We start from the raw sequence: 19,125 nt of genomic DNA on the forward strand, positions 1-19,125 counted from the left end.
CTCCGAGCCCAGCAGCGAGCGCCACCGCTTTCACAGAACCGCACAGTATTCTCCGCAGAGTATTCTGCGTTGGAAGGGACCCACAGGGATCATCGGGGCCTGCTCTGGCGGTTTGAGAGGGGGCTAAGCTGCTCCCCGAGGGCTCCCTGCCACCACTTTGAAATTGGTGCTGCAGGGGAAGCCCTGGCGCGGCCGCAGCTTGGGTGGTTCCCAGCAGGGCTTGGCTGTGCCCGAGGATGCTGCGAGGACTGTGGTCTGTCCCCGGGTGACTTCCCATCTTAGCAAGGGAAGTGATCTCTCTTCCAGCTCTTCCCGCGGCTGACGGCTCTCCCTCGCTCCTTGTCTCCTTTCCGGAGGGCAGCGTCTACCTCCGGGTGCAGAGCCATCCGGGAGCGCCCCGCTTCCAGCATCCTCCGGCCCGAGGCCGCCCCGCGGGGAAGGGAACGGCAGCCACAGCAAGGCAGCGCCGGCGGTGACGGTCCGATGGAGCTCACACCATCTCCTATTCTCCCGGTGATGATTTGAGAATGGTGATGATTTGCTCCAGCAGGAAATAAGCATAAAAATTATCACGTCGTGTGGTTGTCACTTACCGGCTGCTGTGACTTGTTGATTACCCACTTACTTGCTCAGAGCTAAGGTAGTCATGCAACATTAACTTGGAACTGACGATGTGATTCAGTATTTGTAAAGAATACAGTTACTTTATATCTCTTTTTCCCGTGTTGCTAATTAATGGCATCACATAAAACCAGAAAGTCAGCATGCCCAGAAAAAAAAAAAAGGGCATATTTACATAATATTGTTGGGTTTGGTTTTTTTTACACGGCAACTCCTTGCAACAGGATACTGGTAGGTAATAAAGGTTTAGGTGCATTTTGGAAGTGATCAGCCAAATTAAAGGTAAAAACATCCACCCAGAGCTATTAATTACCCTGTACCTAGTTAGGGAAGTCCCTGTGCTACGATCTGAAAAGTCATGGAGCCTGGCCCTTTTTTCTCTTCTTGATCAATTTCCCATCTTCAGGCAGCACATGCAACATATTTATGCTGCACTTGGATATGGGGCACTCCAGCTGGTCCCACAAAGTGTTGGCTGACACAGGAGCAGTGCAGTAATGTCTCAACACCCCCTGGGAAGCAGCCAGGATGAGGAGCATTCCCTGGCTTCTGTTGCTTATCTCCCAGGCTCCTTTCCCCGTCGTGACCACGGTTGTGCTGAGGCAGGAGCAGGGACAGTGCTTTGGTGGCCTGCAAGTGCTGATACTGGCAAGGGGCCTGTGGCCAGCTTTGTGCCCAACTCCTCTTGGCCTGGCCTGCAGGGACCAAGCACAATGGGCTGTGAGGTGGTACTTCACTCCTGTGGAGCAGCACTGGGGGAGCAGCTGCTGGTGTTCTCTGCTCAGCCCATTTGCGTGGGAAGTCCCCCAGTGTGCTCATGGCTGGTGGTTCCAGGTCAGGAGCACCCCAGGCCTGCTCAGGCCAGCTGCGTCTGTGTGGCTCTCTCCATCCTGGAGGCAGAGCCCGAGTTGCCCAGCATCGTGACCTGCTGTACCACCAGCCCTTCTCTGCCAAGGTCTGTGCTGTCTGCTCCTGCCCTGGGTGCAGGAACCATCCCCAGCCTGTGCAACAGGAGGTTTCATTTGCTCCTGCATGGCACAATGAGCACACTGGCTTTGCACTGCTCTCTGTCCTGCAATCCACTCTGAACCCTCATCCCCCATGCTGTTTTCTCCCAATGACACACACACCCACTGCTTGGTTAGATCAGTGTTATTTCTCTCTGTGCCATCATTAAGTGCTTGTCTGGACAGAACCTTTGTCAGTAGGGCAGGAGGAACTGGGATCCTAAGGGATGGCTTTCTGGGAATGGTGGGGCTGTGGGATGCTGAGCATATTGGAGGGGGTGAAGCAGGGAGTGTTAGCAGCAAAGCCTGAAGAGTTAATTTTGGGAGCTTACAATACCCCTATCCTTCTCCTTTGGCTGCCAGAAGAACACGTGGAGGGAGAGGAGAGGAAAACCATCTCTCCCCACTGGCAGGGCAGCAGTCCAGGATGGGGTTTACTGAGCACCAGCAGCTTTCCTTCTTCTGGGCTGACAAGTCCGTACGGAGGAGGCTGGGAGCAGGGCAAAGCTGGCTGCTAGCTTCTCACCACCTGCTCTTTGGGACTGTCCTCCTGCAGGTCCTCCTCATCCGACTGCACCACAGGGGTCTCGGCCCCCTCCTCGCTGGTGTCCAGGCTGTTCAAATCCGTGGAGGCGGAGGACGTGGAGGAAATGCGAGACTTGCTCTCGGCTGCCTTGGGCACTTGCAGGGTGATCTCCTCTGGGCACTGGCTGGCATCTGCCCCTGGAGAAGAGAGCAGTATGACAACGAAAAAGGCTTTTGGAGGTTTATTGCTGCCTAAGCTTCATGGATAGCCCCTGCAAGACTAATTCCTCAGTGAGCTATGCATTCCTGACTGCTCCCCATGTGGCTGCTGCAGCCATTCCCCACCTCACACCCCCGGCTTGGCTCAGGCCAGTTGCTGCACATTCCTTCCCCGTTTTTGGCAGTGGAGCCTCTTCCATCTTGCCTGAAACACAGCTCAGAGCCACGTTGTGTGGGGCTGTTGGCTGCAGCAGGCGAGGAGACTTTTGGTTTGACCTCATTACAGTGTGTGAGTAGGGAGGAATGTGCTGGCACCCCATGGTTTCCCTGAAGACCCCAGCCCAGGTCCCTGGGGTCTAGCTGGGAGGTGGAGAGGTTCTGCAGCCTTCCTGCTCAGCACAATGAGCTCTGCAGCATGGTGGGGACCTTGGGAGTTGTGACAAGGCACTGGCTGCTCCAGAGAAGCTTCAGGATAAGGGAATTTGACCCACAGACTCTGGGAGGTGCCTGGGCTCTTCTGTCTTCTGCAGCATAAGGTATTTACAGGGGTCTGTATGTGTGGGCTGTGGAGGTGGATACTGATGTGGAACAGCCCAGTATGAGGTCCCTCCAACCTCACAGACTGAGCCCCAGTGTCTGCCTTGGGGGGAGTGTGGATCTGCCCACAGGGTGGCCGGGGCTGAGGAATGAGTCAGTGTGGGCATGGGGGGCAGGAAGGGCTTCCAGCCTGGCCCACAAAGGGTTTGGGACTGCACATACCTGGCAGGGACCCAACAATGCTGCTCTCCTCTGTCCCACAGCCCAGAAACACATCCACAGTGTCCTGGTCTGACAGGTCCAGCACGTCCATCTGCTCCAGCATATCCACATTCACCTCCATGGAGGAAATGCTGCCTAAGGGGGCTGCAGAGACAGAGGCCAGTGAAACGGTGAGTGATAGTGCCAGGCAAAGGGCACCATCAGCCCTGTGCAGGCAGGACCCTGAGGAGGGAGACCAGCCTTGCCACAAGGAACTGAATTCTACTTGCTGGTAAGAGGTCCCCAGGAAAATCATGTTTCCTCTGGAAACCCCTGCTGTGTCACTGCAGTCCTTGTCCCTGCTCCAAAATGCAGCCTGCCCGAAGTCAGACTCTACAGGGCGCCAGCCTGGGTACAGTGCCTTCAGTTAAGGGGTGTGAGTAATCCACAGCACACCCACACGCAGCCAGTGTTGTCCCATCTTGGTGCAGGGCATGCACGTCCTGTTTAAACTGGGGTTGTCCCACCAATCCCTACCCCCTGTATCATTGTCCCCTGAAACACCCCCAGCCCCATGCTGGTGCCCACAGCACGTACGTCTCCGGTGCTCTATCTGCAGGTGAGACATTGGGAAGAAGAAATCCACATCATGCTGGAAAACCTCCTCAAAGAACTTCTGCCGGTCCCGTAGTTTCAGCTGCTGCTGCTGCATTTGCTCTGCATCCAGGTTCCGCTGGGCCTGCTCCATGTCAGCTGGGGAGCAAAGGTGAAGAGAGTTGGACTAGGCAGGGCTGTCTGAGCCCTTCTGCCTGTCCCAGCTCACACTTCATGGTTGTGCTGGATGGTTGCTGGTTCCCTTCTGCTCTGCTTTACCAGCACACATTGATTTAGTCACCATGGATAGATGTTACACACCAGAACAGCAGCGTCACCAGCACTTGCTGTGCTGGAGCCTCAGATTCCACCCCTGAGGTGCAGGGCAGCCGGGAATGGGGAGCTCATACACTCTGCTCACAACAGCTGAAGGGAATTGTCAAGGGGGAAAGGGAGCTGGTGTGAGATCAGCAGCAGTTTGCACACGTTCAAGTTTCAGTTTCCCTGCTACCTAACAGAGGGCTGTCTGTGAATGCTAACGAGCAGGGGAACTCACAGGGTCAAGAGCTGGCCTTAGTGCTCCAGGCTTTCTGGGCTGAAGAATGCACAAGGAATAAAAGGAACTGGCAACCCTGTCACCCCTGCCCGTGCACAGCACTGCCCGTGCACAGCACTGCCTGTGCACACCCCCGCCACCACCGTCGCTATAAATGCAGCCGCACCCACGCTCGCAGGCTCCCACTCACATCCCCGCTCACAGCCAGCTTGGCTTCTGCCTGCACAAACATTTTCATTCCTGTAATTCCTCACGCAGTTCACCGCCGGTGCCTCTGTCCCCAGCTCACGGGAGGAAGCGATGGGAGCCCTTGGGCTGTTGTTGAAGGAGCTTGTTGCTGTATCTCTGCTCTTGGTAACTTGCTTTTGGGCTGGGTACCCAAAATAGCAAGGACCCAAGTGGCACAGAGAGGCTGTGGTTGGTGGCCCCAGCTGTTCCCAGGCTGGTGTTTGACCTCAGCCATTCCACATTTCCTTTCTGCTGCACTTGGCCCAACCGGCACAAGGAAAATGTGATTATTGGAGCAGGCGGTGTAATAACCAAGGAAACCAAACAAACATCCTGTGCTCTGCCTGAGCACAGCCCAAACCCTCTGCTCCTCCAGGCTGGGGAGGAGGGAACAGAGGGAGCAGCATCCCCACCCTGTCTGGCAGGAGCAGGGGCAGGGGCAAGGACAGCAGGGGAGCTGGCTGTCAGCAGCATGGAGTGGCACAGGACTCACATAGGAGAAAGGTGGTGAGCCTGGTGAGATGTCGTGGAGATCAATGTCACATCTTCCTGAGAGCTCTTCCAGGGCTTCTCTGTATCCCGTTTCTGGGGCATCCTTCAGTGAAACCCCATCATCTGCAGGTGCCTGCCCCAGCGGGCTGGGTTATGCTGGCAGCACCACGTGGGAATGCACCGTGACTCAGGGCGACTCACCACACACTCCCTTGGAAGAGGCTCTGGTCTTCTTCTGGCTGCTCAGCGTCTTCCTGCACTGCCTAGGGCAGCAATCCAGGCTGCCCGAAGGAGTGTCTGCCTTGGTATGTCTGACCAAAGCACTGGTGCCTGCTCTGGTGCCGAGGCTCAGTGTGCTGTGCAGGGCCCAGCATGGTGGTGCCAGTGAACCTTTCCTCCCGGAAAAGCTGCCTCAGCAGGTGGCTGCAGCCCGGTGCTGCTGGGGTACAGCAAAATCTCCAGCCTCCCTGTGCTGTGTGCAGAACAGAATGAAGCCAGGGACAAGAAGGGAGTGATCAAGGCACCAATTATGGAGCTGTCTCCCTTTAGCAGCTGGCTGTCCCAGGCAGAGCTGTGCTCCCCGGCCCAGCTGTGCTGAATCCATGGCAAACTGCCGCAGTTCACCACACCGAGGAGAGCCCATGGTGCTCCAGCTGTAAGGAGGCTGGGCTCAGGGCAGAGGCTGTGCTGGCTCCGGGATTCAGGGTGGCAGACCAGCTCTCCATGGGACATCTTGCCAAGGGGACCTCAGTGTGGAGGTAAGGAGCAGAGTGTCCAAATCCTCCTGCAGTGCAAATACAAAATGAACCGAAATGCTCTTGGGCGCTGTCCTGTGTGCCATGAATGTGGCTGATCTGGGCTGTAAATGCTCTCTCCCCGGCACGTGACCGATACTCGCAGTAAGTGTGCTTGGGGAGAGCCATGACGGCTGCTGGTGGCAGCATTCCTGTGGGCGCCAGGGTTTTTCTTGAGGGAGAAATTAGCAGGACCTGTTTATGAACTTGTTTTCGAGCTCTGGTCGGGGAGTTGGGCACGAGCACTGAGATCCCATTATGTAAGGAACGCCGGCAGCGAGACAGCAGCTGGGGCTGTGCTTGGCCCTGCCTGACCCGTGACCGCGGTGAGAGTCGGGGATGGAGCCTTCCCCCCTCGCAGGGCTCTTCCGGGCCCAGGGCGAGCGAACAGCCCTGCTAGTGTGGCTGCCCCCCGGCAACCCTCGCCGGCGAAATAAAGGAGCGCGGCGTTCCCTGCCGCGGCCCTTCCCCATGTGACGGCCGGTCACACTCCGTGGCTGTCAGTCGCGGAGATTGTCTCATCCGGCTGGCATGTTCCCACCGCGGGACACGTTCGCACACACAATGCGGCCCCTGTGCACCGTGGGGGATCTGTCGGTACCTGCTGGTGGCCTGGCTTTTATTACTATTGTCATGGTTATTACTACAGCCCGCTCAGCCAAGGGGCTGGAGGCTGATCAGCATTCAGAGCCAGGCTCTGCCCCGCTGGCTGAACCGCCCAGCGCGCCTGCGGCGGCTCCGAGCGCCCCGCTGCCTTCAGATCCTTCCGGCTCTCACGGCTTATTCGCCAGCGCAGCTCGGAGAGGAACTGGGGCCAAACACTGGTGCAGAGTTTTGGCGGGCAGGACAGGGCAGGACCCCCCGCAGGAAGGGCGGGCAGGGATTTCCTTCTCACCTGCTCCTAGGCAGATGCCCGCAGGGTGGGTGAGCTGTGGGCGAGGATGATGACCCCACTGGTCCCTCTGCCCTGCCAGGGCGCACCGAGGAGCCACCACCCCTCGCGTTGTGTGGGCTCGTGGCCACGCTGTGGTGGGGAAAGGCGTGGGAGGGTTGGCTGAGAGGCAAAGCTCTGTGAGCTCTCCCATCCGCACCTTCGCCAGAGCAGGCTGGAAGAGGAGCAGCTCCTGGGATGCAGTTTGGATGGGGCAGGGGCCAGACAGGGCTGGAGGGTGCTGGGAGCACCAGCTGAGTGTACTCGGACCCAGCTGCCTTTCTGCTGGGAGAGGATGCACTTTTCATCCTTCATGGCCAACGGGATCCCGGCACACCCCCCTCTGTGCCGGTAAATAGGAGGGGTGTGTTTGAGTTGGGAGAAGGATTGTTAGTGAAGGCACAAGGCCAAGAGAGGATGGGAATGGCCTTTTCTTGAGGCCACAGCTCTGCAATATCTTGCAGAGATTTCAAGGGATTTAAAGAAGGTCCTGAAAAATAATATGGGCTGTGGAAAGGAGCAGCAGGTGCTGGGGAGGTGAGCAGAGTTTAAGTGGGAGGTTGCTCCAGGCATGGGTCAGTTCCCTGGTGCATGAAAGAGCTGCAGTAGGCTGGCTTTTGCCCTTCTCCCTGAGCCTTCCTGGAGCCCAAACCCCTGACTCTGCTCCTCCAGAGAAGCCCAGTATGCCCCACTGCTCCCAGCTTGCCAGGATGCACCTTTCTCCCCCAACAAAGTCTGCGAGGAGATGGGTGGGGGACGATGCAGCTCCATAGCTGCCACAGCATCTTCTGGGATGCTGTGCAGAGAAGGCAAGCCTTTCCCTGTCACCCTGCCCCAGCATAACCCCTGCCGAACAAGGATAACTCCCAAGGGCTTTCAGCTCCTTCAGCCTTGGGAGAAGCGGCTGGTGGGGAGAGCTGGCAGTGCCCCAGAGAATCACGCAGGGTCAAGCCGTGCAGAGATGGGATGCTCAGATGCCGGCTGCCTGAGTGTTAATGCCCTGCACAGTTCTCCATCGGCACGTCTGACCTCGTGTTGCAGCACAGCAAAAAATAACCGTAGTCCTGATGAGAGGAAATGCACCAGGCGAGTGCGAGGAAGGCAGTGGTTTTGGCAGGGCTGCTTGCTGGGAAAAGCAGCGGGGGGGGGAATTGGGAGAGAGGACATGGCACCTCGTAACCCCTGTGTGTGCCGTGGTTTCATCGCCTGCACTCCTCCGAGCGATCTCCAAATCCCCTGCGTCTCAGCACTAAAAATATCCCTCCCTGCCGCCCGGAGCTCCTTCCCCGGCAGAGGCTGTGTCATAAGACCCTGCTATTTGCGGGGCCCTGCTTCCTTTCATGCGAGGAGAAGCACGAGAACGGGGCAGCGCGGTGCCCGGGGCACGGCAGGCACGACCCGGGCACGGTCCCTGGCAGGCTGCTCCTCTACAAGCCCCGGTCCCCCGGCTGCCGCTCGCCCCGCCGCTCGCCAATGAGTTTGCTCTGCTCAGCATCCTCAGCCCTGCGGGTATGGGGGGATCCGCTCATTCCGGGAGCCACGGGGCTCCCAGGGCTGCCGATGCCACTTCAAAACAAGCCCGTGACCCAACAGGTTCCCGAGCTCTGCCACTTCCCAAGCAGGTGTCCCTCAAATCCCCCCGGTCCCCGAGCATCCCCGTCCCAGGTACGGAGCTCCGCGGGCAGCCTCTGCCCTACAAGCAGCCGGGCAGCGGGGCTGGCAGCAGGTTGGTGCAGCGGGGGGCTCGGGGGCGGCCGGGGCCGGAGGCTCCGGGGGCGGCAGGTGGGGCACAGCCGCTTTGCCAGGGGCATCAGGTGGACGCTGCAGGGAGAATGGAGGGGATATGGCACCCCAGCCCTGCCTGCCCGCCCGCCCGGTGCGGTGCCCCGCTCCCATCCCGCCGAGCCCACCCCGCGACCGGCACTTACCGGGCAGCTGCCGGCTGCGGCTCTGCGCCCCGGGGCCCGACATGCGGCTGCTGCGACCGGACCGGACCGGGCCGGGCCGGGCGGGGGGACGGGGCTCAGTGCGGGCCCCCCCCGCCGCCGCCGCTCTCCCAAGCCGCGCTGCGGGGCGGCGCTCGGCGCGGCACGGGGCGGTACCGGCGCGCCCATCACCGCGGCACCGCGGCCGCGCCTCTCGCCCGCTGCCCCGCCGGGGTCCCGCACCGCCGCTGCCGGGGCCGCCGGGAGTCCTGCGGCGGGGATGGGGTCTCCGGCCAACAGGGAGAATCAGAAGGTCCCCGTGAAGGGTCCCTGGCCCCCATGGAGAGCAGGGTTCCCGTGCGCGGTACCCGGTCCTCTACGTTCCTGGGACCCACGGAGAGTCCCCATGCAGGCAGGGTCCCTGGCCCCGAAGAAGAGTCCCTGCAGAGGGTCCCTCCCCACCACAGCCGCCCCAGGCAGAGATCAGTGCCCGCAGTGGTGGCCTGCAGGTGCCCTGCTCCGGCAGGAGCTTTGCCCCGCGTGGCAGGAGGTGGGCAGGGGGAGGCGGGGGGAGGCAGGGACTCTGCCTGAGCAGGGAGAACAGTTACCATTCATGCTTGCTTTTTCTTTGCTTATCTTCTCAAAATGCCCAGCTCATGCATTCCCGCAAGAGAGAGGACAGCATGATGTATTGATGGGCCAGGGGCTCCCTCCCCATCTCATTCCTGGCCTCGTGAGACCCTTATCCCCAGCAGACCTCACTCTGGGGTGCTTTCTCCCACGTTCAGCCCTGCACATCAGGGCTGCTCCTTGGCAGAGCCACGGACTTGGCCGCCGCCTCCTTCCTGTGTCTCAGCAGGGTGAGTCAGTGCCTCGCCGTGCCCTGCGCCAGCTCTGCCCGGAGCCTGGTCACTGCCAAGCCGGAATGGGGGACATCCACTGTGCCCTTTGCTGTGGCTGGAAGGGAGTTTCCAGTGTCTGTGGCGTGTCCCGCCTGTCCCGTCCTCAGTGTGTTCCTCTCACTGTCTGCATAACAATAGATAACTAGGTATTGTTTGTATCCCAGCTCTATTTTGGCTACTGTTGCTCTGCAGTCGCCCCTATGTCTCCTGGGTCCTCCTGCTGCCGAAAACCGGCTTTGTGCTGGGGACCCGGAGCCTGCACCCTGGGGCTGGCTTCAGCTTTCACGGCGGTTTTGAATTTTGTCCACATAAATGTTTATCCCTATCCATAAGCACCTGCCTGATGATTTGCATCGTAGTGCGGGATGCCAGCACTGCAGTTTGGGGGGGACCAGGCTGGTGTAGCACGAGTGGGGGCTTCTGGTCTCTGAGGAGCTGCAGGAGCAAATCTCTGCTGGGTGCCTGCCGGCGCCGGCTTGTTCACAGCTCCGTGTGGCCTCCGGGCAGCATCAGCCTGTCGGCACCGTCCCTACTGCCCCCCTGCCCGGCCCGGCCCGGCCCGGCGCGGCCCGGCCCAGCCCTGCCAGTGGCGGGGCGAGGAGGCAGGGCCGGGGAATTAGCTCAGGTCTCTGCTATGTGACACGTCTGTGTCTTTTGGCACCAGTCACTGCTGCGAGGCAGGGAAGCTGTTTGTGCGCACACGAGTTTTCGGAGCACCCCGAGGTCCCCAGGGCTCACTGCATCCCGAACCCCCGCTGCGGGGACGACACATGTGGGTGCTGCCCGTGCAGAGTGACACGTTCCCAGGCCCCTCACTGTCGTGGCCCCTTCATCCTGCCTTACCGGGAGGGCGTAGAAAAAGCACTGATATCATCGGCACCGAGCCTGACTCATCCTGGCTCTTCAGCACAAGCCGTGCCGCTCAGCGGGGCACACATTTTATTCCAATTAAACCATTGCAGGCAAGCCAGCTCTACATAATGATTTTTTTTTTTACTCGTAGCAAAGCGTGCCTGCCCCGGGCCAAAAGGTGAGAGGGGACATAAGTGACACTGGAGTCAGTGGAAAGTCTCCACTCCTGGTACGGAGCCCTAAGAATAAGTCTTGCCAGAAACCTGCAGGGTCTGTCTCGGCTGCCGCAGCATCCCTGCCTCCCTTGTGCCTCCAGTGCAGGCTCACAGCACTGTCTTGTGTCAACAGCCCTCGCCCTAACCGCAAATGCCCAGGTCACGAGCCCAGGTCGGATTGTCACCTCTTCTCCTCACGACACCGAGTCCAGCTCCTGCCAAAAAGACCCCGGGGGAGGCAGCATCAAAGTGCCCCTGTCACTGTGAGAAAACGTAAGGTGACTTGTTCCTCCTGCCTTTCCTGCTCAGGTTTTTCCCGTTTATTAGAGGTTTGGGAGGTGAGTCAGGGAGCTGCGGGGTGAGGATGCAGCTGGGGAGGAATCAGCAGCTAAGGGAAAGGCAAACCAGTTCCAGGCACAGGTGAATCACTTGCTGGTGAAAATACATCTTATTCTCTGGGAGGCGTGCATGGATGGGGCTGGGAGTGAGCTGCAGCTTGACTCCATCAGAAAATTGTGGAGTCAAGAGAAAAACAAGGCAAGGCAAGGCTGCTTTTCCAGTAAATGAGGCGATACATTGCAAAGGAGCAGCCTGCAGCCGGCAAAGCTCCAGCAACCCGTAGTCCTGTGGCTCCCTTAAAAGGGGCGATTTTAGCCTGGGACAGCGGGGAGACAGAAAAGCCATAAACACCCTCAAAGGAATGTGGCTGCCGAGAAACGAGAATCTCCGCAGGCGAGGAGAGGTGGGGGGAGCCCGGAAGGGGTTTGCAGCACCACTCCATGCTTGGAACCAGCCGGTTCCTTGGCCATGCCCTGTCCCGAGGGGAGGATCCCAGTCTCAGTGCTAACAGTCCCTGTGTGGTGCTGGGGGAGGCTCCTGCCAAGCCCCGGGGGTATCATGTCCACATGTCCTCGGGCCCGATGCCATACAGACATCGCTGTTTGCCAGCTTCTGGCACGAGAACTGGTAGAGCTGGGAGGTCGTGTCCGGATAGGACACCAGCCTTGGCCGAAGAAAGAGCAGGCAGGGCTGGTAGAGGGTGCCTGTCCCAGAGGAATTTCCTCTCCATCATATCCCACTTCTTTAGGGGTGGCTGAGCTATTCTGCAGACTCTGCTCTTAATGCCATGGAGCAGCCCTGTGTCCTGGGGCATTGTGCAGGTTCTCGGGAAGCACCCTTGGGGCTGGCTTGTCCCTGCAGGTAGCTGAGACCATGCGGTGACACCTCTGGGCCAGGCTTTGCCCTGTATTTCCCAGGCTGGTGGCAAATGGAACGTGCATCAGCAGCCTGACTGAAATCACTGTGCTGCTTGCTTTTCTTCCAGGACTGATGAAGATGCAGCACGTGACACTCATCTGTAAATAAATGTTGTAGTTTGTTGTTTTTGCTGCTCTTTTGTAAAGAAATAGTCTTTGGTTTTCACACCTCAGCTCTTCTTGCATTAGATTTGGGTGTGTACAGTGTTTGCAGAGTTGCGGTTTCCAATTGCTCCGGGTTCCTGGGGCTGGAGGTGTCTGCGTGTGGTGGTGCGGCTGCCCTGGGGGTGAGGGTACCCGTGCACAGAGGGGTTCCACTTACGAAGGTCCTGGTACTGGGCACTGGTCGTGTTCATGGGCTGGTGCAAAGCAGTGTCCCCAAGAGCAAAGCTATCACCAGAAAGGAGAGGGGTCTGACATGACCAGCCTCCACAGCAATGCCACCAAAGCAGGCAGGAAACCTTCTGTTCCCCTTCCTGCTGGAGCCAAAGGGACTCCTGGAGCGAGAGCTAGGATCAGGCCACAGACATGCAAAATCCCAATTGATGCCACAAAGGCCATGCAGCCTTGGGAATTGCTGGAGCCAGGGTCTGGGCAGAAGGTTTTGGAGCTGTAGGTGCTGATGTTTAAGGCTTTGACCCTTAAAACGCTCTAGGCTTTGCTTCCCACCCTTCATTGCGTTCCCCTGTGCTGTTCAAGAGTACCAAGCGAACAGAACCTCGCCCTGCCTGGATTCCTGTAGCGGGCACTGTCCCATGTCCCCCACTTGCGTCACGCCTGCAGTGGGCAGCAGAGGTTGTGGCGGGCAGGGGGCTTTGGGGTGAGGATGCTGGTGCCGGGGGCCCTGGGCGCTGGTGCCTGGAGGTGGCTATGGAGTATGTGGAGCTGTGGGTGCTGGCAGAGACTCCCGGCGGGATGCGATGCGGGAGGTGCAGGGCTGCGGGATCCCGGGGCTGCGGAGTGAGGGGCTGGGGGTGCTCCCGGACGCTCGTTAGCCTCGGCCCAGCCCCCTCCTTAATTAGCCGCGGCCGAAGCTGCTCATTAGCGGCGACCGGGGACGGGTGCCCTCCCCGCGGAGGCGGGAGGGAGGGGAGCGCTGCCGGCCCCGGTGGTGCGGACACCGGCACTGGTAGCGGGAGCGGAGCTGGAGCCCGAGCCCGGCGGAGGGATGGGGCAGCGGCGGGGCCCGGCCGTGCTGCTCCTCGCCCTGGGTGAGGGGATGTCGGGGGAGGGGGGGGACCGGGCGGTGTCTGGGGTATTCGGGGGGGGATGGGGACGGGACGCGATGAGGTGTCCCATTCTTCCCTCCCTCTCTCCCTCCGTGCGGGCGGGCTCCCCTGGCCGTCCCCCCGCCGGTCACTACCCCCTGCCCCGGGCCGGGGGTGCTGGTGCCGGGATGGCCGCCCGGGCGGGCTGGGCTCGGGTTGCCCCGTGTCCGCCGGGCTCTGGGCAGACGCCGACAGCGCCGGGCACAGGCGGGGGGCGGCGGGGGCTCGGGGCTGTCCTGCGTGGAAGGGGCCGCTCGCCGAGCTGGGGCACCCCGGGGCGGAGGTGGGTTCTGTCTCCAAAGGCGCCGGTGCTCACTTCGCCCCCCGGTGCTGGCAGGGCACCTGGCCGGGCTGCTGGCAGCGGGACCCGCCTGTGCCGACGCTTACCGGGGCCTCTCGGACTGCGTCCTCAAGCTGGGGGACAGCATGGCCACGTACGAGGAGGAGGAGGGCATCGAGCTGCAGGGGCTGCGCCGAGTCTGCAGGTGAGTACGGTGCATGGCCAGCCTGTCTTTTGGCATTGCCCCTGTCTGTCCTGCCGTCCTGAGTCCCATCATGCCTGCACACACACATGTGCTCCACACCTCCCTCCGGTTGCAGATAAACCCAGTGAGCTTCCTTTCTCTGTCCATCCATCCATCCATCCATCCATCTCCTGCCTGTCTCCCACCGGAGTTTGTATCCCTGGTCCTTGGCAGCAGCTCCAGCCTCCAGCACTGGTCCCATGAGACCCTGCATGCCCGCAGCCAGGAGGAGAGGGGCTGGAGAGACGCGACCCACTCTGCACCCCAGGAAAATCTCCCCTGGATCCCAGGACTCAGGCAGTGATGTGCAAGTGGCTGCTCTGGCCCAGGGCCCAGCACTGCCGGCAGCAGCCTGCACTGGGCATCAGGTGGGTCCTGCTGCCCAAAACAAGCCTTCTCCCTCCCTGTCCAAACCCTTCATCCTTCAGGCTTGGATTGTCCCAGCCCTGGTTTGCCTGAGTTTGTAGTGATGCCCTGAGATGACGGTATTGGGAGGATGTTAACTTTAGCAGAACTGAAGAAGAGCTGGGTGATGAGGGGTGATGTCGGGCAGGTTTGGGGAGAGGTCTGCTTAAAAAGCAGACGAGCAGAAGCGACAAGGTGGATGTAAAATGTTTGCAGAGATAAATGGAGGCAGCTTTGCATCTCCAGGGCGACCTATGGGGAGTGAACAGGAAATGCAGGCAGCAATGAAGGGAAAACCCAGGTGCCTGGGGGTGGTGGAAACCTGGCAGAGCAAGTTGGAGGGCTGAGTGCCCTGGGGTCAGGCTTTCTGAGCTGCTGGAATCCAACCTGCAGGCTGTGGCCTGCTCTGTATTCCCCCTTCTCCAGGAGACAGCCTGGATCAGGATGAACAACCTCTCTGGGACCTGCCTACGGCTGGGTTGAAATGGGAACTGCTGTTTTGGACAGAATTGATACTTTTTGGTTGTTTTTTTTAAAGGAGGCTTGTTGGTATTAGAAACACCCAAGGAGTCAGCCCAGCCCATGCTGGGACTGGAGGAGCGATTCCGTCGCTGAAGCTCACGTGAAATGTGCGAGCTGAGTTTTTCTTACAGCTCAGAGGCACAGACCACCACCGAAACAGGTCCTGAGATCTTCCCCAGCAGGAAGTTGATGATGTCCCAGCTTTCTGCCAGGAAATATTTCTGAATTACTTGCCTTTGACGCTCAGCCTTACCCACTGCTGCTTGTATTTCTGGTGCCGTGGTCCCCTCTCCAGGAGCGTGGGTGAGGGATGGACAGGGAGCCAGGAGCTGCTGTGGGGGCTGGTGATGTCTCAGCCCTGTGTGCAGCGCTGCCCCAGAGCCGGCCGAGCAATGTGCTTGCCAGCAGCCTGCCTGCTTGAGCCAGATGGGGGCTGTGAAGGCTGAAACGCTGGCAATTGCCATCCCAGCTGAAAGCAGATCCAGGCCGGAGCTGCCATTCCCCTTCACCTTCCCCCAGCTTGTTTTGCCTTAAGACATGGGTCAGGTTTAACTCTTACCTGTCAGAGCTGCCTTCTGCTGCCGCTGCAGATCGGGAGCGAGCGCCGGAGGTTGCCAGTGTTGGCAGCAGCTTTTCTCATTATCTGGGGACGTTTATTCTGCCACAGTGACTCGGTTTAATGAACTACCTCACAGCTGGTGTTCTGACGTAAGCCCTGGGTCTAAGTAAGCAGAGTGCTCAGGTTTGCCTGTCTGCACAAAGGTGTCATCTCCAGCACAGCACACTCAGACAGCACCGTGCTGTCCTTTTGGGTGCACAGTGTCCCCACTCAGCCAGCTGGGCTGCATCCCCTTCCTGACGGGTGGCATGTGTGCCTGGTGTGGGGGCAGACACCGGGAAAGTGTCAGAGCAATTGCTCCTATCCTCCAGGCAGTCCCCAGCTTGCAGGGAGCTGGGCGTGGTGCCCAGCCCCAGCCCATGTGCGACAGGACAGCAGAGCAACTCCTGGGTTTGTTTTTTTTTCTTTGCCTGTTTTGTCTTTTCCCTCTGTTACTCCCCAAAAGCCTCTTTCCACTGAACAGCTTCTACTTGTGCAAGTAATACCCAGCAGATAAATGGAGATGATTCTAATGAGAACACAGTGAATAATTCCTCCTGCCCCTGCCCATACCTCAGTTAAAGCTGTGACAGTCTGTGGGAGCTCTTGTCCTTCTCTGTGCTTTGTGCTCCCATTTGCCCTTGACTCTGCTTGGAGAAAGCTTGGAGAAAGTGATGAATGAGATGTGCTGGGCCTTTGTTTGCAGCCTGTGTGAGATACTCAGGGAAACATTTGTTGATGGAAAATAATGGATTTTATTGACTTCCAGAGAAAAGGGGGGGAAAAAAAAGGAATAAATAATTTCAGTGTTTTGAGATTCGGAGTTTTAGCCAAGATGCTCTGGCAGATGATGGAGGGGATGAATAGTCTGGGCAACTTGCACAAAACACGAGGGTTGTTGCTGCTTAGAGGGCAGGCTCAGGGCAGCAAGGCTCTGCCTGGCATCCAGCACTGTGGGTGTGCAAAGGGTCTGACAGCGTGGTGTCTCCCTGGCTGCAGGTATTGGGATGAATTCCACACCTGTGCCCTGACGGTGCTCTGGGAGTGCCAGAAGGAAGCAGCAGCCGTCTGGGAGATGCTGAGAAGGGAGTCACGAAAAACCAAATTTCAAGGCAGCTTGTTCAACCTCTGCAGCCCCAGCATGGCCCAAAGCTCTGCCTGGATCCGCGTTCCCAACATTTCCATCCTCAGCATTCCCCTCATCGTCACTTGGCTGAACTTATAAACTCTGTGAGTATCCCAAAGTGGTGGCAGTGTGTGGCGTGGCATCTTTCAGATCTGTTTTCCAAACCTTTGAGGAACACGCTGTGTGGAGCTCAGAAACTCCCGGCTCCATCCTGCGCCTGTGAGACATGGAAGAGCTCAGCACCATCTCCAGGGTGTTGAAATTTCTCTGTAATTTGGAATAACTCCTGTCCCCTTCTGCCTCAAGGCACAGGCATGGACCTGGCTGTCTGGAGATTTGGGAACTTGTACATACAGGGCATAGGATTTGGGGAAAAATTATAAATTGTGGAAAAAGGATGAATGTTGGACACTTTTGCACTCTTCTATGGCTACTGGAAGCAAACCTGTTTACTTTTCTGACTCCTTCTATCAGATCAACTCTCCAGGTTTTTGATTTGGGCACTCAAAAGAAGATGGGTATTTTTCCCACTGCTCCGTGAGGTGCAGGGGATGGTTTCTGTCCTGTCACAGGCTGAAGAGAGACCTTACTGCCTCGTGCTGGCCTTTTTTCTTTGAGGACGTGGTAAAACCCCTGCTGAACCATAATCACAGTTGCATGACTTCTCTTCCACACATCTGAATTCCTGAGTAACTTCTGTGTTATGTGTAAATCCCTTTTCTAAGGACAGAGGTCAAAAATGTTTGGGGGGGAGAGGGAGTATCAAGCTAGCAGGACGAAAGGGATTTATAACAACTCTTCTGCTTTAAAGCTTTCCCCAGGGTACCTGTAAGCAGCTGTGGGTAGAAGTGTGTAATTCCAGAGTATTAAAGTTTGTTGTAGAGCCAACAGCATGGCAGAAGTTATTTGTCCTGGCTCTTGCTCGACAGCGCAGTCTCCTCGTCTCCTTTGCAGCTCAGAGCATTGTAAGTTCTGCAGCTTCAGTACAAGCATGGAAGTATTTGGAACAGAGAGGTGTTTGCAAGTGATTTTTGAGTATGTTAGAGGAACAACAATATTATTGGTTAGCCCAAGGCAGTCTGTTTTAAGGATGCTGATGGATCTCTGTGCCCTGCCTGGCTGCACAGGGCCACGGGGTGTGTGCTCTAATGTGTGAGCAGGGAAACCAGGGCCCTGCTAACTCCTCAGATCCCCCAGATGCATTGCAGGCACTGGGAAAGCTTCTAGAGCAAAGGATCATTTTCCTAACAGTGGTGTTGGGTCATGTTGCTTTCCTCTGGCATTCACGTGTTCTTCCTCTTGCCTTCACTATCACTCAGCACTTGGCTCCTGCAGCAGCAGCAGGAGATAATGAAGAAATTGAGGCAAATTCCAAGAAATAAGCCAGGGAGGAGAGCTGGTGTTCAGACAGCACTTCAGTGCACCTTGGCTTTCTACAGACAGCAGAGTTGTTACTTACATATTCAGTCCTCAGCATCTGGGACACAAAGCCTTAGGGTGAGCGGTGGAGAAAGGGTAAAGCAGAGCATGGTAAAACCTGGAGTGAACCACTCAGATGCTTCATTTTTTTCTTCTTCCTCCACTCCAACAGCACTATTTGCTGTTTGATCCCACTCCCCACTCCCCTGTTATCTCTTGTGGCTGGGGGAGCTGAAGTGGGGGGAGTCACGTACAACCAAGACTGGAGTCTTTTGGCTCCAGATCCTGTACCTGTTCTTTGTTTAGAACAGCTGTTTAATGCCTTTAGGAAAAGAAATAAGCACAGCCCCCTAAAATCCCACAACCTTTGCCTTCTCTTTGAATTTGGCAATTCCTCTCTTAAAATTTTCTACGTTGAAACAGCTTTGGGGAAAGGGAAGGTAGAAGTATCAGATCTGCAAGAAAGCTTCTTTTTGCAAAACCATGGATGCACATGGATGACTGCCACTGCCACCGTCTCTGAGAAGAGCAGGTGTTGGGACATACCTTCCCTGGAAGCAAATCCCTCCACTACTGCACACAAAAAAACCCCAAAGATTCATTAAGAAACAAAGACCATCTGCCACTGTTCTGGTATGGAGCAGCAGATTTTTTTTTTAAAGCCAAAGGTGCTTCTAAATCTGACTGAAAGCATGTGAGAGAAAACTAGGTCTCACAGTATGGGAGTGATGAGTTTCCTCAATCAGTATTTCATTTTTAGCAGAACCTCCTCTATGACTAGGACAATTACAGTAGAAGTCCTTTAAAAAAAAAAAAGTAATATACAGCTTCAGTTCTCCTAGGCAGTCAGCAGCCTTTCACAAAGATTTCTGATCCTACAGCACACTTCATGCTGATGCAGTGCAGCTCCTGGGATGTCCTGCAGCCTCAGGGTTAAAGCCCCGTTTGTCAAGGATTCTTCTCATGGCCTTGCTCTGAGTTTAGCCAGGTACAAAGCTGTCCCCAGACTTCACCCCCCTCCCCGGGAAGCTGCTGAAGCAGTTACAGCATATCTTGTGTATTCAAAAAGAAATAGGTTAAGTGTTTCTTAGTCCAAAGTCTTCACCTTTGTTTTTGCAGGGGAACAAAGGTGGTAGCTCTGTTAATACAGACCCACAGCAACTCTGGGAGCAGCTGGAAAAATGTGGCTTTGTGTCCTTGCTCTCAAATTCACTGTAATTAATCTTTAGCTCCCGCTTGCCTCAAGAACAGCCCCGAACACAGGAGTTCCTGTGTCCAACACCACACTTTGGTGTGGTATTAAACCTTGAAGCAAACTTGCAAACTTTCCCTGTCCCTGCAGGACTGGGACGTTCTCTCTCAAGAATAGCACCAAAAAGCAGTAGAGGACAAAAATGACCCTGAAGGA

At 57.3% G+C, this 19,125-nt stretch overlaps 2 protein-coding genes across 5 annotated transcripts; one reads left to right on the top strand and one right to left on the bottom strand.

The window, feature by feature from the left end:
* Positions 1 to 1,758: 1,758 nt before the first annotated feature.
* On the bottom strand, positions 1,759 to 9,357 carry DBNDD2 (dysbindin domain containing 2). Of its 4 annotated transcripts, none has more exons than XM_048321777.1 (4): positions 9,239 to 9,357; positions 3,708 to 3,863; positions 3,132 to 3,275; positions 1,759 to 2,351 (listed from the first exon to the last, which is right to left on the bottom strand). In XM_048321777.1, the coding sequence occupies exons 1-4, from the start codon at positions 9,243 to 9,245 to the stop codon at positions 2,143 to 2,145; spliced, it is 516 nt and encodes a 171-aa protein (XP_048177734.1). In that variant the 5' UTR covers positions 9,246 to 9,357; the 3' UTR covers positions 1,759 to 2,142. The 4 variants fall into 4 exon arrangements, with proteins under 4 accessions (XP_048177734.1, XP_048177733.1, XP_048177736.1 ...); XM_048321776.1 differs by lacking the exon at positions 9,239 to 9,357 and adding an exon at positions 8,634 to 8,746; XM_048321779.1 differs by lacking the exon at positions 9,239 to 9,357 and adding an exon at positions 5,182 to 5,384.
* A 3,543-nt stretch (positions 9,358 to 12,900) lies between these two features.
* LOC125334676 (neuritin-like) lies at positions 12,901 to 16,416 on the top strand. Its single transcript, XM_048321781.1, has 3 exons — positions 12,901 to 13,066; positions 13,461 to 13,608; positions 16,172 to 16,416. The coding sequence occupies exons 1-3, from the start codon at positions 13,024 to 13,026 to the stop codon at positions 16,395 to 16,397; spliced, it is 417 nt and encodes a 138-aa protein (XP_048177738.1). The 5' UTR covers positions 12,901 to 13,023; the 3' UTR covers positions 16,398 to 16,416.
* The last annotated feature ends 2,709 nt before the right edge of the window (positions 16,417 to 19,125 follow it).

The sequence above is a fragment of the Corvus hawaiiensis genome, chromosome 17 (assembly GCF_020740725.1).
Source record: "Corvus hawaiiensis isolate bCorHaw1 chromosome 17, bCorHaw1.pri.cur, whole genome shotgun sequence".
Classification (NCBI taxonomy): Eukaryota; Metazoa; Chordata; class Aves; order Passeriformes; family Corvidae; genus Corvus; species Corvus hawaiiensis.

Bases quoted from the DNA above. Each gene is read 5' to 3' on its own strand.
- LOC125334676 (XM_048321781.1), top strand. From the start codon at position 13,024: ATGGGGCAGCGGCGGGGCCCGGCCGTGCTGCTCCTCGCCCTGG. The intron at 13,067-13,460 runs GTGAGGGGATGT...CGGTGCTGGCAG, and splicing joins CGTGCTGCTCCTCGCCCTGG to GGCACCTGGCCGGGCTGCTG. The intron at 13,609-16,171 runs GTGAGTACGGTG...CCCTGGCTGCAG, and splicing joins GGGCTGCGCCGAGTCTGCAG to GTATTGGGATGAATTCCACA.
- DBNDD2 (XM_048321776.1), bottom strand. From the start codon at position 8,676: ATGTCGGGCCCCGGGGCGCAGAGCCGCAGCCGGCAGCTGCCCG. The intron at 3,864-8,633 runs GTAAGTGCCGGT...TTTGCTCCCCAG, and splicing joins CCGCAGCCGGCAGCTGCCCG to CTGACATGGAGCAGGCCCAG. The intron at 3,276-3,707 runs GTACGTGCTGTG...CTGTCTCTGCAG, and splicing joins GCAGATAGAGCACCGGAGAC to CCCCCTTAGGCAGCATTTCC.